This window comes from Taeniopygia guttata, chromosome 2 (assembly GCF_048771995.1).
Source record: "Taeniopygia guttata chromosome 2, bTaeGut7.mat, whole genome shotgun sequence".
Taxonomy (NCBI): domain Eukaryota; kingdom Metazoa; phylum Chordata; class Aves; order Passeriformes; family Estrildidae; genus Taeniopygia; species Taeniopygia guttata.
In genome coordinates this window covers 9,896,423-9,913,318 of record NC_133026.1, presented here as the reverse complement: position 1 = coordinate 9,913,318, position 16,896 = coordinate 9,896,423, and the positions used below count along the sequence as shown (strand labels likewise).

Sequence of the window (16,896 nt, the reverse complement as noted above, 5' to 3'; positions counted from 1 at the left end):
ACCTCAGGATAGGGACCACTTTTGGAAGGTATTTATGGTGTCCATTTGCTTCTATTTTGCCTGTGAATAAAGAAAAAGTAAATCATATAATAAACTGGGTTCTTTGTCTTAAAACAGTATAAAATTACTTCTTCTGAAGCTAGGTAGAAGGCATAGATTTTTAAAGCATCTCATAATGTACAGTCAAAACTTGTGATTAGAACAAGAGAATTAGTCTGAATACTCAGTTTGTGGTTAGTCTTATCAGCTACTACCAAGCTACTTGTTTGCTGTATTACTTAAACATCTGTGGGTTTGCATGATTGAGGAAGTAATATAAAACTGAAATTATTCAGACTAAGTTGGACTTTCCATCCTGGTTCAATTATTTATTTCTTAACTTTTTTTTTTTTTCAGATTTAAGATGAGGGGATTTGAAAAAATATACTAAAAATTTGCACAATTAATTTTCAAAGTCGAGACAGTCCAGTGCAGGGCCACAAAAATAATGAAGGTATTGGGCATCTCTCATGACACCCTGCTCCAGTCCCTAAATTATCTTCATGATACCCAGGGTAGTCTGAGCCCTGTTTGTGGCAAGGGCATGGTGCTCATGTCGATTCTCGCAGTAGGTCCCATGATGTGTGTTGCCTTTTGTTCTGGAATATCTGGTTATTACATCTTACTTTTTTCATTGAAATGATAATGATTTTCTTTTTCCATGCTTAATTATTTGTTACAGGTAGGCCTGGTAACATTGTTCATAGGTAACATTGTTGAAATATTTTCACCATTACAAAGTATATGAAGTAATAGTGCTCCTTATATGAGTTAATCTATTATGTTTTATCTTTACTGGAAGTATTTGCAAAGGAAATCCCTAATTAAACTATTAATAGATCCTTTGTAAAAGAATGGTATGTGCTAGTCTTAAAAAAGAAAGTGAAGGTCGGATGATTTTTGTCTGTTGTGAAAATGTACATTTGTTCTTGTAGAGGTTTGTTGTTTTGTTTTAGCATTTAGATGAACCACCACAATTAGTTTCTTAACTGAGGAATATCAAAATCCTTTTCTCATGCAGTTAGATTAGGTGAGTTGGATTTGGAAACACTGTGGTAACTGGATGGATTTGGATTTATTTCTTGCTTAAATACTCTGTTAACTTCTGTGAAGTTAATTGAAATCATTCAGTGAAGAGAGAACTAAGGGAATTCAGATCTGTTGGTTTTGTTATCTAGAATTAGAATATTATAGGATCAAAAAGGATGTTTCATCTTAGTTTTTAATACCAGCAATCTTGAAACAGACTAGGTACCTTTGTACAGCATAATATTCTGCAAAAATTTTCAGTGAAGAAAGTATGCATGACCTAGCAATGAGACCCTTTTAATTATTTCTGAGGATTTTTCTCACTTTGATACTTAATCCTGTTGATGCCTTTTTCTTTATCAGTAATAGAATGAACTTGTGCCTTGAAAACAGCCTCTTATGTTTGCAAGCTGTTATCACATTTTCCTGCCACCTTCTTAATCCCAATTCTTCATTCTTTCTGTTGCCTCTGTCTTCTAGATCTAGAAAGGGGTTCTTTGTCAGTTTATTATAATTTGCAAATTCATGTTAATGACTGTTCATCTCTAACAGGTCTGTGATGACTCCAGGAATATTTCTTCAGAAAATAGGACCACATTTCCTTATTCTATATGGGTTGTACAGAGGAGATCCTGTGGATTTTTGTATATTGAGGGGTGTATATTTATATGAATGGTGGAAGAGTGGATAAGAGAATGGTGAAACTTTTTATAACTTTTAAAAAATGTGTCTAAAAATTCTTAAGAATGGAAGAGGGTTGTTTTGTTTGTTTAAGAATATCCTGGAAACTGTTAATTCTCCATGGATCAGAATCTGTAACAATTGTGTTTATTTCTTTGTGTTTATTTCTTCAGTGTTACACATTCTAAGCTGCTTTTCTGGTTTTTTTTTCTTTTTTCTTTTTTTTTTTCTGTCCTTTCTCCCCCTTTTCTCTGCATTTTACAGCTTTTGGAAATTAACTGGACTGGACTGACCAATCTTTTGGATGTTCCAGGACTGAAGTGAGTATACCTAAAACAGTGTTTGATATATCTGCATCCCAGTAAAGCTCAGAAAATCTCAAGATCATCAATTGAATAGTTTCTAGGTTAGATGACTGAGCAGTTCTCTCTTAATATAGAATTATATGAAATTACTCAATTTGCAGAAGGTAGTGATTTCACCACAAGTCAAAGTATGCCTAAAGTATATGTAGGAGGTCTTGTTAAAAATACTTTGAAAATACAATTTGTAATGTACTTCTTTTAGTGTTCTCAGCCTTTCCAGAATCTTGTGAATTTCCTATTGGCCATCTTGTGTGACAGCAGGAAGACAGAGCCTTCCTTTCATGCCAGTGGGTTCATGACATCTGGGTTCTTGGCTTTGTATGCCAGTCCATCTCTATTTAAAGGCCATTAGAAATACCTTAAGATTATTCAAATTAAATACAGTTTCTAATATTGTCAAGTGTTTACTTTTAAAGCTTTCAGTTTATTATGTGAAGATAAGTGGAGTAGCAAAAAAATTGACTGTATATAGCTATAAAATAGCTTAGCTTATTTAGAGCTTTTCCTAATACCACATGATAAAATCCCAAATTAAAAAGCATCAATAGAGGTGCAAGTTAGGCTGCTTTCAATCATTATAAACCTGATAAGTTAAATCCATTAATATATTCATATTTATCAGGTTTTACTAGTTACCTTGGGGCTTTTTAATATGGAGACAATGGCAAAGGAGATAATGCCAGATCTGGATTTTGTGACTATCCCTTTTATTAGATCCCACACTCTCAAGAGTTGGCTGACTCCAGAATTATTTTTTTATTGTTTCAAAACAGGAGCTTGAATTTAGGTATTAAATTAATCCCCTAGTAATAAATTGCATGACTGAAGTGGGTTTTGCTTTCCTTAGACACGTGAAGCCATTGCATGGAATCCCAACTGAACAGTTTGAAATTAGAAACTTGCATTAAGTAGGTTAATGGCTCCAAGAATTGCTCATGTTTCAAGTCTGCTTAGACTGTCTCTTGAGGAAAAAGGTTTTCTTGATGAGTGAGAGAAAATGGCTTCCAAAATACAGCTCCTGAGTAATAATTCCCCTTTTTGGTACAACATGACTAAATTTACATTTAGTACTTAACTTTACTGGCTCCTGAGACTCATATCCTGCTACATATTTGCCTGACTGCAAACAGGAAACCTCAGATGTAAGCAAAGTCTCACTAAATATCTCAAGTTTATGGTTTCCAGAGCAACCAAACTTGGCCACATATGCACAAACCAGTGCCATCTAGACGTGGTATAGTTTCTATAGTAACTGTGGCTGGGGTGACTCATGCTCTGCCTTGCCAAGAGGTTTCTTTAGTGCTGTATTTGTTTTTCTTATCTGTATAGATAAGTTGTGTATTTTGGTCTGACAACTTGACATATTGTAGTTGTTATAAACAATGATGAACGAGAGATTGGTGCCACCACAGGTACCTTTGTAGTCCTGTGGCTGTTGGCTGCACACTAAAGTGCTTATTTCTACTGTTTGCAAATGTCTTCTGCTAATTGAATTTCAGCATTAGCTGCTGGAAGCTTCCCTGTCAGCTGTTAACATTTTTTTCATTGCTTTTCCTATATGACTCCACAAGGAGAAGGACACACAAGTAATTCATATTCCATCATTAGTATAGCTTGTGGAGAGGTGGAATTAAAATCTCCGTGTGAGCAGGAGCCAGGCTGTGAGAATTATCAGGTGCTTTCAGGAGGGGATGTGGATGATGGGAAAATGTTGGAGTTGCTTGAGATACAGTGAAAACACTCAATGCAGTCAGAAATGCAGTCTCTGCAGTATGAATAAAGATAGCATAGGAAAAATACACAGCTGATAAAAATTAAGTAGAGCTAAGTAGAGAGCAACACAAAAGAGTAGGCAACTAACAATTATTTTTCTGCAAAGAAATTGAGCTTTTGAAGACAGTTTAATAAACTGTATGAAACATTGCACACTTCTTTCACTTTTTGAACTGAAAAAATAATTGTGCATAGAATCAAGTTTTATGATCATAGGAAGCGATTTTTAATGATTCATCAACAAAGGATTTATATTAATGCATCTTTCTCTGTTGCCTGCAGCATTTTGTCTCTGTTTTCTGTAGATCAGACCTCTTACTTTAGATAACAAAAAATGCAATTGTAATTTTTGCCTTGTATTCATGAAGAATACTTTGCATCCAGGAACACCCCAGCTGATACTAGATGAGATTTAAACAGCTTGAAAGCATTGTGTTGTTATAAAATTAATTTAATTAATTAGTTAGTTGCATACAGTCTTCAGTCTTCCTTTCCAGATCCCTATATTTAAATTTAGGGTATCTGCTACCTTCTAGGAGTCCAGTTTCTCCATGTAAAACTTGGTGAAATTTCATTAATGCTGCCTTATTTTTCTCAGGTGTTTTTATGAAATTCAAGTAGTAATGTTGGGATAAAATTATGACACTGACCTCTGGAACCAGATTTGGGGTTTGGTTCTGGCATAAAAGATTGTGAGTCCTCTCAGTGCTTGGGCTGTGTTTCTTTCTTTTACTTATGGAGATTTGGAGATTTGCTGTAGCTCTATTTGAACATTAGTCAGTCTTTTTCTAGTCCAGAGCAGGTTTATTTATGCCTGTGATCACATAAAGTCTGATTTTAAGGAAGATAGGGCAGCCTTCCTTTCAAGGCAGCTCTGATAACATTGCTTTCCTTGCACGGCTCCTTTGCTTTCTGTCAGTTGATTTTCTCCATTAGTTATCTGTTCTTAAAGGATTGAGCATAAAAGCAGAGCTTTCTATTCTTGCCAAGCAGGGACACTAACAAAAGCAGGAACAAAAAAAGCTCACTTTATCTCTATACTAGAGTTTTGTCATTAGACTTGTATTTTGAAAAGTGTGATTGTTGCTTCAGCTTGGGTTTGGTTTTTCTTTTCCTTTTAATGTTATGACTCGTTGAGATGTTTATCTTCAATTTTTTTGTCACCTCTTAACAAAATAATGATTTCTGTTTTCTTGGCTCATTTCAGAGACTTGAGCATATAAAACTGAAAGCTAGATGTTTGGCATAATGAAACTTGAAATTTTGAAGAGCAATATGTTAAAATGATAGCTAAGTGAAGCTACTCTTCAGATAACACGATTATCTTGTTAGTATTTGTCTTAAGATTTACTGAAACTGAATTTCTAGGGTTCACATAGAATGAAAACCTCTGTAAATGTGATTGGAAAAGCTCTGCATAAAAGGGAGGGGAAGCAGAGAGGAAGCTTTTTTCCTCTGAGCAGTATCTTAACATTATCCAGTTTTTTCTTTCTAACCAGAAGCCTGCACAGACCTGTCCATTGATTTTGATGCAGCCTTGAGCTCCTTCTGTTCCTGTTGCTCTGAGTACCATTACAAATCAGCCATGTTCCATCATGTGTTGTAGTTACCTGGATTTACAGTGGAAGTGGGCAGCCAAGGGGTTGCAGGCTCTTCAGGTTGCAAATCTCTGGCATGAACATCACTGTGCATTTCTAGTGGGCCAGATTGTATTTAATGGGTTTGTTCTGTTGCCCATCTCTAGCATAATGTTAATTGCTCACGACTACATTTTCTTTCCAAATGAAACTGTAACACATATCATGTTTCACTGCAGCTTTTGTGTTTTTACATGCTAGCTCCTGGGTCAGAGCTATTCCCAGCTTCAGATTCAGTCTTACAAAACGTCACAAGGCTCACACACAAGTGCTTCATCCAAAGAATGTTCAAAGTAATCAAACATTATCTGCATCTTGATTTCACAAAGACTGTAAAAGGGAATCATGGAGTGTATTTAGGAGGAGAAACTGCAGCTCCACCAGCTTTAGTGAGAATGTACCTCTGCAGTTCAGAGGATCTCAAGTCCTGTTGTGATTACCTCTCTGTACATCCTCCTGGGGTGTCCTGGGCACTTGTGTTCCATGTTCTGCCTTCTGCCTGTGTAGGCAGTGTGTGGAACCAGTGCTGTTGGTCTGACAATGATCTGTCTTCAGTTCAGACCTGAGCTGGGTGACCTTGTAGCTTAGGAAATTGTTCTCTTCTCTGTGTTTGTGGAGGGGTGTGGGGTTGGGTTTTATATGATTCATTACCAGTGTGGTTGCACTGCCACTCCCTTTTCACTGAACAAAACCAGTTTTGCTTCCCTAGGCTATGTTTTACTCAGCCATGAGCTTGTGTTCTGTGTGTCTGTGGTTTAAGTGATGGTCCTCCCAGCTCAAGGGGACAAGTGGTTTCATAACAATACAGGAATGGGTAGCCAAACTTGCAAGGAAAAATAAATCATTACTGAAGTACAAAACTAATTAAACAGTTACCATGTGCTTGGTTATATACATTAGAGGCAAGAGCACTTATGCAATAGCCTTTTACCCAGGCTGGTTTTAAAAGGCAAGGGTGAGGGAGAAATTTGGCTGTTGCAGGGAAATGGGAACTTTATATTCATCCCTGTGGTTTCTGCTGTTCAGTGTCAGCTGCTTCCACCTGGTGGCCGTTTGGGCAAGAATCCTTTATTTTAAGTTTATAAACCCGGTGTGTCTTCTGCTCTCCCAGAAAGGCAATTTTTTCTCCATTTTGGTTGTTAAGCAGTAAAAGGAATATTTTTTTAAAGTAACTGAGGATTGTTTTCTCCAACAGTGGCTTATCAGATACAATAATACTGGATATAATATCCAACTACTTGGTCCTTCCAAACAGAATTACAGTCCCCCTCGTCAGTGAAGTGCAGATTGCTCAGCTGCGGTTTCCTATACCAAAGGTAAGCAGGTTTCTGTTAACAGTAATAATTGGGCATTTAGTTTCTTCTAATCTGGAGGAATTTTGAAATACAGTTACTGCACTGGTACAAGTTGCTGGGAATTCAATCACTGATAATAACTGATTTAATTTATAAACAGTTTCAGTGAAGTTAATGTTTCAAAAGAACACCATGAAAGATTTATTTATTTATTATTTTTTGTTGCAATCTTAAACATATTACTTCTACAATCACTAGATTGCTACAATCTAGTTTAACTGTATAGATTAAAAAAAAAAGTAGCATCTGTTTTATATTACCATGGAAAATTACTATTAGTGTGCTTCACTAAACAGTTGTTGCTATCTTTTGCTACTCACTCCCAGAAACCTGGTATTTCTTGATGTAACTGGCGTGTTTCTGATGGCTGATGAGAGTTTTTCTTTTCAGGAGTCTCTTGAGTGCTATGTCTGTTGAGTGTGTGGATCATCACTGATATCTTCTATTTACAGTATGTCCAAAACACGTTAAGGAAATGGCAGTGGAAATTATAAAACATCTTTGTGTAAATTGTGATGACATGGAAGCTTTCAGATTACTATGCAAACTCATCTTTTCCTTTTTCAGGGTGTTCTAAGGATACACTTCATTGAAGCTCAGGACTTAGAGGGGAAAGATAATTATCTAAAAGGGATTGTCAAAGGAAAGTCAGATCCTTATGGAATCATCCGTGTGGGCAACCAAATATTCCAAAGCAAGGTCATCAAAGAAAATCTCAATCCAAAATGGAATGAAGTTTATGAGGTATAACCAATAAAAATACTTTGTTGTATGTTCTTCTTTACAGAAGAAACAAAAGAAGAAATATCCTCTTTCTTTTGTTAAAGAGGTTATTTTGGGGGTGTCCTTAAGGAGCTTCTTGATATCTCCCTCCAGAAGCCCAAAATACTGTAACAAAACAGAAGTTCTTCCTTTATTTATTTATTTTTTTGGTCTAGACTGACTATCAGTAATTATGAAAACGTAGTCTGGGCTTTTCGAGCCAACATTGACAAATTTTATCTGAAAAGCTCTCAAAATTGTTCTATTCATTAAATTGTAATTTTTTAAAGCATTTGCTTAACTAATGTATTTTATTGTACAAAGGTACTGCAGCTCAGTGTTTTACTGTTATTATGCCATTTAACCAAGCTGATCAGTTTTTTATCAATTTTTAATGCCCTCTCACTGAACTTCCAGGCTTTAGTGTATGAACATCCAGGACAGGAGCTAGAGATTGAGCTCTTTGATGAAGATCCAGATAAAGATGACTTCCTGGGAAGGTAAATGTTATGGAGAATATGTTTGTAGGTATTGGAAAGAGAATTTTTCTTCAATTATTTTTATTTTATTGCAGTTGTTCTGCTATCTAATTGTATTTATAAATTAATTATCTTGGTAGTAAGTAATTTCCTAACTACTTCATGTATATAAATACATTTATATGCAAATGTGCTTGGGTGTGTAGATACATACCTATATGTTTACATCTTTTCTGAAAAAAACAGATGACTATTGTAGGTACCCAAAATTGTGCCCTAGCTTTTTAATGTTTGTAAGCTAGCACTAAGTCTTAATTTTTTCTTCAGGCAAAGTTAATATAGTTTTATAACTCTATATCTTTTTCATCTTCATAACTTCTAAATGACTGTCTTGAGTTTGTTTTTCCTCTTAAGTGCTGATCTTAACTATTTGATTAAAGAAAAAAATTTTAGTGTAATGCTTATACAAACATGACTCACTCTTTGACTCCATAGGCCATAGGTGTTTACTCATAAACATTTCAGGAGTTTAGGCAGCTTCTTTCTCCAGTAATTTGTCACCTTTATTTCTTGCAGAGTTTTGGAACTTCTCATTATTGCTTTCCATAGAGAGTAGAACTCCCTTACCTTTCCAGCTCCTTCTCTTTTAACAGGAGCAGCAATACCTACTTCTCATTAAAATAAAGAAGTAGAAAAGCAGGAAAAGGCTTCTTTTTCTTTGCACTTCCCTAGTCTTACACTGCAGTGATGGTGGGAGGAAGTGAGATAATGTGTACATCAGTACTAATAAAATAAAAAGCCAGACAAATGTTCATGTGCTGGCATGCAGATGTCTACTCTGCTTAATTTTTATCAGATCATTTCCCTGCTACATTTTAGCTTGTATGAACTAGAACTCTCCCAAACACTGCCAAAACATGAATTTGGTCATCGCATATGTCCAGGTGCTATTCCAGTGGGTCTCTGGATGTGCTCTGTTTTGGGAGTTGGGTCATGTATATGTGAGTTATATTGTGCCAGTTGCCCTTGTGGTCACAAAATGGCCTCTATAGTGTAGGCATTCTTTTGTTACCCTGCACTCATCTTTGCTCAGCCATTTCATTCCCTGCTCCTCCTTTTCTTAGGTGCTAAAAGAATAGTATTCTGCTCTTTTGATCTCAGTGGTGGATACTCAGCAAGCACAGGGTGGTGCTTGAGTTCTGTGCTAGATCTTTTGTTTCTTGGCTAAAATACTGCTTCCTTTTCTCCATTTTTCTAGTTTGATGATTGATTTAATTGAAGTTGAAAAGGAGCGTCTTCTAGATGAGGTAATCAAGTTCAGTAAGTTTTGGTTTAACAAGGCCCATATGTTGTACATGTAGCTGCTCTTGGATTATTTTTTCCTGTGCATAGTTCCTGTATGTACATGAATAACCCTAATGCTGTAGAAACAGACGTCCTGTTGATCAGTACAGTGGTTTCAGAGATATCTAAACTGGTGAAATCTGAAAAATAATTACATTCTTTGGTCTTGGAGTTTTAAGGTTATTCCTATGCAAATGCAAAAAATAGTAACTTAGATATTTGGTGAGAAGATTTTTCTGCAAGAGAATAGTTAATTGCTGGGCAGACTAATTTTTGTCCTATATGTAAAAGAGATTTTATAGGAACATTTTGCTGGGTTTGTTTTCCCAGAACATCTTTACAGAACTTTAGGAATTTTCTTGGTATTTTAAATATGCTTTTATCATATAATGTAGATGTTTGTCTGGGTAGTTTTATCATTCTGTGTTGTATGTAATACTTTATGCAAAACATGACATTTTAATGGATCAGATCTTTCAGGTTATGTGGAATTCACCTCTGAGAGATTCTTAACAGACTTTAGTGCTTCCTAAATGTTCTGAAGAACCAATTGCAATCATATATTTGTTTGCCAGCTTATTTCACATTACTTTGCTTTATTTTCAGTGGTTTACTTTGGATGAAGTGTCCAAAGGAAAGTTGCATTTAAAACTGGAATGGCTCACATTGATGCCAACTGCTGACAATCTAGACAAGGTATTAAAGGGACACATTACTTTCATGCTAATTTTAATTGTTTTGGGGTGATTTTGTTGTGACTTTTTTGTTTATTTGTTAAGTATGTAACCAGTTGGAGAAACCTGTAGCTTTAGTTGAAGCTCCCTGTCTTTAGAAATCTCAAACCAGCCATAAGTGTCAATGGTTTAAATAAGATTTTCATATGCTTTTGTGGTTCTCTTCTCTTAATGTTACTGTTTGAGAATGTCTGCTAATATTTCATTAGTCTGGGAGATAAAGCTGGATATGATACTACAATCTGTCCAATCTAAAAACAATAAGTAGGAAATGGGATGCAAGTTGCCATGCAAATGGTTTAGAAATATCTGTATGAGTCTTGAAAACGTACTTTTTATGTTTCAGGCTCTGAATTTATGAACGTTTGCTTTTTGAGAGACGGTTTTTTGCTATTGGGTTTTTATTTTTTTTTTCAGAAATGGGATAGAAATAGTAATACTTGGTTTCCCGAAAGGCTTACAGTGTGTTTTTGTTTTAGGTGCTAACAAGCATTAGAGCTGATAAAGACCAAGCTAATGATGGACTTTCATCTGCATTGCTTATTCTGTATTTGGACTCGGCAAGAAATCTGCCTGTAAGTTATGTTCTCATGGATGCCCTTTTGTCACAGAGCCTCTTGGGTACTCCCAGCATGTCTTGCTTGGTAGCGTGACACACTGCTTTACTAACACACATTGTGCCATCTTCTCTATAATTCCTCTCCTTTCAAGACATGTAATGTAAGGTCCACTTTTTTAGTAGCATAGTATTTAGCTATATATTTAATAAAACATTATTCTTTAATCAGCGTGGTTTTTCTTTAAAGAATGCTCCTTTCCTGGACTTGAAAGGCTGCATGTTTTTATTACATGATGTTTTCCCTAAATGGTATGGGACTAGCATGAGGAATTTTAAGGAACTAACTGGGAAAGAAACCCACTTCCTTAAGTTCAAGTAAACTTGCTTGCTTTGGCTTAGGGTATTGCTGGAGATTTGAAGGTCCTGAAGTTCTCACCATGAGATCAGTACTGTGCAGTTGATGTTACAGTACCAGAATACTTGTAGGAGATTTCTATCAGATTGTTTTTTGCAGGGTGGATTATTTGCTTGTGCAAAACATAGAAATAAATAATGTTCTCTCTCTCTGTGGATTTATCCTATTGGACTGTGAAATAACTTGTTTTAGAGTTTATTTCAGGTTAGTAAAGTACTGTTCTGGTTGTAATTGATAGCAGTAATAAAGTTAACTCTGCCACAAAGAGATACGTGAAACTTAACTGAGTTTGCTGGTTTTCAGCATTGCTATTAGATGAGAAGTTCTGTAAGTGACAACTAAAATATTAATCAGAGAATACGGTTTTCAAGCTTTGGATTTTTTGCGTGCATTTTGCAGATTTGTCTGCTGAAATTCAAGTTATAATTAAGTTAAATCAGAGAGGTAAAAAATGAAACCTTAGTAGCCCAAACAATTTACATGACTGACTAGTGATTTCATGTCTGTTCCAGGGTGTATAGAGCAGAGGTTGGAGGTAGTATTTCTAGGCTATTTTAAAAGCTAAAAAGACTCATTTGGAATAGATCCTCACATTTCCTTTTTAACCTCACTGTATATTGAATTTGGGCAAAAACTGAAACTTAGAAAAAAAAAAAAATAGAATTACTACAGTATAGAGTAAGCAGGAACAGAACAGAATAGAATTATGGTGTGTTTAGCATCAGTTCCAGAGAACTGCAACAGATAGAAAAAGTCTGTTTGCCATCTGTTTTGTGTACTAGATTCAATTGAACCAATTTATATGTCTTCTTGTTCAACTACTGAATTTTACTGAAATAGCTACAAAGTTAATGTCTGGTAAAACACACTAAAGCCTCTTACTTAAAATAAATAGTGTAAATTTCTCTGATACACCAATTCCAGTCTTTCCCACATAGCTCTGATTCTCTATGTTACATTCTCCAGCAAATACTCTGAGGCTCTGTCATAAATTAAATTTTTCCTTTTAAACAAGCATTCTCTAACATTGTCTCCTTCTTTTGGGAAGATGAGGTTGCAGGTCTCAAGTTCTACCTATTTTTGCAGACAGGATTTTAATTTCAGTTCATTTAATCAGTAGATCTCTAAATTCTAGGGCACAGAAAGGGGGAGTTCTTTGCACAAAGCAGACCAGTTAGGAAATTGGGAACAGCATTCTGAATTTCCTATTGCTGCATTTGATATTCTGTCTACGGTAAAGAATTGCCTGGGTGGGCTGAGAATGATGGTCATAGTGTGGGACCTGTTTAATCCTCTTACTTTTTTCTTCCTCTACCAGCCCACAAAAGCAGTTGCAACAAATGACTCAATATTTAACTTCAAGTCATTTTCTTTCCAGTGTTGTAAAGAATATAATAGAAAATAACGTGGAATAATTGTTGTACAACTTTACTACAAAATAATAATATGATATTGTGTTAAATCAAATTTTCCAAAACCAGAGACCTAAAGGCTTCACAGTTTTGTCAAACAGGGGAAATGCCATGGGAATACTTTTTTTTATGCAGGAGAACTGAAAATGTTCCTGTACATGCCAGAAAGACAATGCCATGGAGCTTCTACAAGAACTGCAGTTAATTGTAGTAAATAGAGCTTTTTTATAGCCATAGGATTCTAATACGGAGCAACATTTACAAGATTAAACATGACATTTGTTGGTTTCTCATGTTTAGCTCAAGTTCAGTGGTAGGGGTTATGTAGAGAAATAGCAAATTAATCTCTTAGATTGCTTGTATTTATGGAGAAGAGAGAAATCAAAGAGAATGGTTAAAATTACACTGACTCATTAATAGTTTGAAGACTTTTGTGCACCACTTTAATGTTACAGTGAAATGTTTTCTACATGAATAATTACCTTTTATTACCTTGAAAATTGCCTTAAGTGAATGCTTATCACTGTACATTTTAGGTCATGCCTATAACCTTGTTTTGTTCAAGCTGTAGTGTTGAGTTACCACAACACAGGCCTTTCTTTTGCATCATAGTTGTGGGATGATTGATCTGGAAAAGAAATAGAAATGGTGTAGAAGACTGGTGTCTAAGTTAGTTGGATCTGCCATATAAATCTGAGCTACCAAGAGTGAGCCTGGAAAGTGGGTTAATATATTTGAGTAATTAATAACAAAATAAAATTCAAAAAGCATTCCACCTTGCTGTGCTACAGAAAGTCATTTAATGGATGAAACTATTTGTAATGACAAATATTTACTTTTTGTTACCTGCTGTTTTCTCTGGAATCCTTTGACTATTTTCCTTAACTTTTCTGTGTAGTAAAGCTGCTTATGCATTCATTCTGCCACAATCCCATCACTCTGCTTTCTCCTTCCATTTCCATCTTCCTAAGAGTATCTACGAGGGAAACTTTGGGTGTGGATACTTAAAAGAGAGGAGAGCATCGGGACTAGTCTTTTGTGAAAACACTACCTCACTCTATAGAGCACTATTTGTGAGTTCTCTGGTATTGTTTGTATTGTACCTTTTCTCTGCCAGAGTGTGGATTAGTGCTACTAAAGCCACTCACTCTAGTGGAATGAGAGCATGCAATTTGTTTTCCTGCATGGTTTCAACAAGTGTGCATTGTTTTTGTGCTATTTTTATTGCATTTTAAAGGCTACTTAAATTTCATTGATCAGCATATCATTGGGTAAGTAATTAACCTTTTATGATAAAAACCCAAGATAAGTTTATTGTAAAAGCTCTTTACATTTAACTTAAATTGCTGATTCATTGAGAAATAAAATGAATACTGTACTAGCACACTGTGTGCTGGTTAATCGTTGGCTTTTTTTTGTAAATAAATAAAAATAATTATTATTGCAGCCAATAGTTCTTCAAAAGGCGACACACTCAATGTTTGTAAGAACTTGCAACCTCTCCACACTGGTTCAAGTTGTTTTAAAAATGGGCGCAGTTCTTGGTGCTTCCCAGACTATGAATTCCCTTGTAAATTCTATCTCACTCCATGGTGCTCCTTGTTTTGCAAATTCCCAAGCTCCTTTTCTTTTTTGGAAATTAGTCTGTAGTTGGGAGAATCCAGGCTAGGGTGAACTACCAAGTAATATTTTTTGCTTGAATTTAATGTTACAAAACTATTAAAAACTGATGAGCCTCTGAGTATCTTACACTTAAATCTGGAAGTACAGCCTTGGAATCTTCAAAAATTGAGTATCTGTTCAGAATAAGTATCTTTTCGCAGAAGGAGATGGGTTTGTCTTTAAAGATTGTGTAGATCAATTTGTAACTGGCTGGCTACATCATAACCCTTGATTTTAAAACACCCTTCCAAAGCCCAGCAAAATCCTTTCTGTTAGTTTCTCTGTAGAGGTTAATTTTAAAGTATCTAAAAAGTTATAACCATTCTATAATCTTGTTAAAAGTAATGAATGAGATAGACAATTTATAACCTACAGTTCCATCATCTTGGTATTAAAACTATTAAGGAGTTGCTGTTTCTTTTAGTTATACAGATACCAGATATATCTTTAAAGTAATTATTATTAAAAAAAAAAAAAAGCTGGATTAAGGATGCAGCCCTGATGCCTGATGTTTTTTATGGATCTTAGGATCTTTGTGTTAAGACAGGTTGCCTGTATAGAGCATTTATTTAGAAATCAGAAAAAAAATTCCAAATCCCTGAACTGATTTGTGAGGCAGAGTGGAGCAGCAGCTGTTCAAAGAAAGCTGGGTCTGGATTCCCTTCTGCAGCACTGGGAGCTGCCTGGCTCTGCAGTGTCCTGATCTTGCTGCAAGAGGAGGAAGGTTGTGGCTGAAGGCCAGGGGAGAGGAGAGTTCTGTAGTGGCCCAGGGATAAAAACAGCTCCAGCAGCCCTAGAACTGCACTTGTTCCCAGGGCATCCTTAAACATGGGCTGTTACACAAACATTCACACCTGCAAGCTCAGTCTCTAACGTGTAACATGAGTTACTGGGGAAGTGTTGAAAAGGGAGCTCACATCCTATGGGGAGAGGAAAATTCTGAGTGATCTCTGTTCCTTTTTGGATAGTTTATTCACTGCTGCAGACCTAGGTTTGTGACACCAAGACGTTCACCCATTTAAATCTGATTTAGTTGAAGTTAAGGTATAAGAATTGTGTTAGTTAAATTTCCAAAAGTGACATGAGTTTTATGATAATCAGTAATTCATAACAGTCTTGGTGTCTGTGTAATATATAAATTATCCATATTTTAAATGAGCTCTTAAAGGTAGTGTCTTCTGGTTATCTGGTGAGGATGCACTCAGAGATATCCCAAGCAACACTCAGTGAGTCAAAAGTAATGAGTCATTCTCCAAAGCATATTGAATCAGGAGCTGGCTGAATAACAAACCAATTTGTTACTTTTGTAATTTATGGGTTTGTTATTAGGATTTACTGCAAATGTCACTAGCTGTTAGAGAATTCCACTGTGTCATTTTCAGTGTATTTCTTGGATAACCCATCCTCTTTTCCTGTACTGCAGAGACATTCAGAACCATAGCAAGATTATTTTGTCACGCAAAGCAAGACCTTCCCTTTTTATATTGAGTATCCCCTTTTCTCCTCTGAGTCTCCTTCCTCCCAGCCTTTCAGCCACCATCTTCATGAACCTGCAGCTTCTTCCCTTGAAACCTGAGGCCTGGCTTAAACATATTTGCCCCAGCTGATATCCCTCCTGGCCTATCCTTGCTATGATTCCAGAGGAATTGAGATATGCTCAATATCCAGGAGTCAGTGGTTGTATGAGCGCATAGGTTTGGTTTTGATTTCTAAAATTCCTTGAAATAATAATATAAGAGGGGAAAGATTCTTATTGAATATGCAGGTGCAAATAGGAAGGAAAAAAGTCCAGTAAGTTGAGTGGCAGTTTAAGATTCAAAATAATATTGGTGAATTGTAGATGCCACTTGAATAAATCGGGTACTTCTCTGTAGAGGGAAGTCATTACATCCTTATAAATATGGGATGGAAATAGAAAGAGATTTGAAAAGAGATCTTTCTACAGAAAGAGATTTGTAGTCATGCTGTGTCATATTGTCATGAAAGAAAACACTGTGCTCTATGTATGAAAGAGGAATGCAGCCTGTGAGAAGCATGGCCTAATCCTTTTGTTCTGCTTGGCCATTACCAAGGCCCTGATCTTGGCTGTAGCAATGTAAGGTCTGGAGCACAGCACTGATGATGAGACAGGAACCTTGGCTAGCAGAGAAAGGGACTTCAGCCTTAGGAAATAAATCATGGAACCACAGAAGGGTTTGGGTTGGAAGGGACCTTAAAGATCATCTCCTTCCAAGCCCTCTGCCATGGGACACTTTGCACTAAATCAGGTTCCTCAAAAGCCCCATTCAACTTGGCCTTGAACATTTCCAGGGATGGAGAATCCACAATTCTTTTGCCTTGTCAGAAAACAGGGAATGGTGCTTAAACTCCAGCAAAGAATGTTCTCAATCTTCAGCAAAAATTAATTTCAATAAGCAATAGTTAGTTTCAATTAGTTTCAACTAGGGATAATGTGCAGTCTTCATCTTTGAAGTTCTGCAAGTACAATACTAAGTTCCTAATGTATCAGATAAATAACTGTGGACAATTCCTTGATTTTATTGTAAGAAATATAATGTTAAAAAAAATACCCCACAAAAGTAGTCAAACTTATTTCTGGATTCTCTCAAGTTTAAGAGTTGGACTTGATGTTCCTTCCAACTCAAAATAT

At 35.9% G+C, this 16,896-nt stretch overlaps 1 protein-coding gene across 5 annotated transcripts in view; it reads left to right on the top strand.

The window, feature by feature from the left end:
* ESYT2 (extended synaptotagmin 2) overlaps window positions 1-16,896 on the top strand; it is a 76,988-nt gene that overhangs the window by 45,520 nt on the left and 14,572 nt on the right. For 3 of the 5 annotated variants that reach the window (XM_030264284.4, XM_030264283.4, XM_072925320.1), the window contains exons 7-14: window positions 2,014-2,069; window positions 6,720-6,840; window positions 7,447-7,623; window positions 8,059-8,141; window positions 9,379-9,427; window positions 10,071-10,160; window positions 10,678-10,773; window positions 13,556-13,657. In XM_030264284.4, the coding sequence (XP_030120144.1) occupies window positions 2,014-2,069; window positions 6,720-6,840; window positions 7,447-7,623; window positions 8,059-8,141; window positions 9,379-9,427; window positions 10,071-10,160; window positions 10,678-10,773; window positions 13,556-13,657 (774 nt within the window). The remainder of the gene's footprint in view (window positions 1-2,013; window positions 2,070-6,719; window positions 6,841-7,446; window positions 7,624-8,058; window positions 8,142-9,378; window positions 9,428-10,070; window positions 10,161-10,677; window positions 10,774-13,555; window positions 13,658-16,896) is intronic. The other 2 variants (XM_030264285.4, XM_030264286.4) reach the window with 1 other exon arrangement.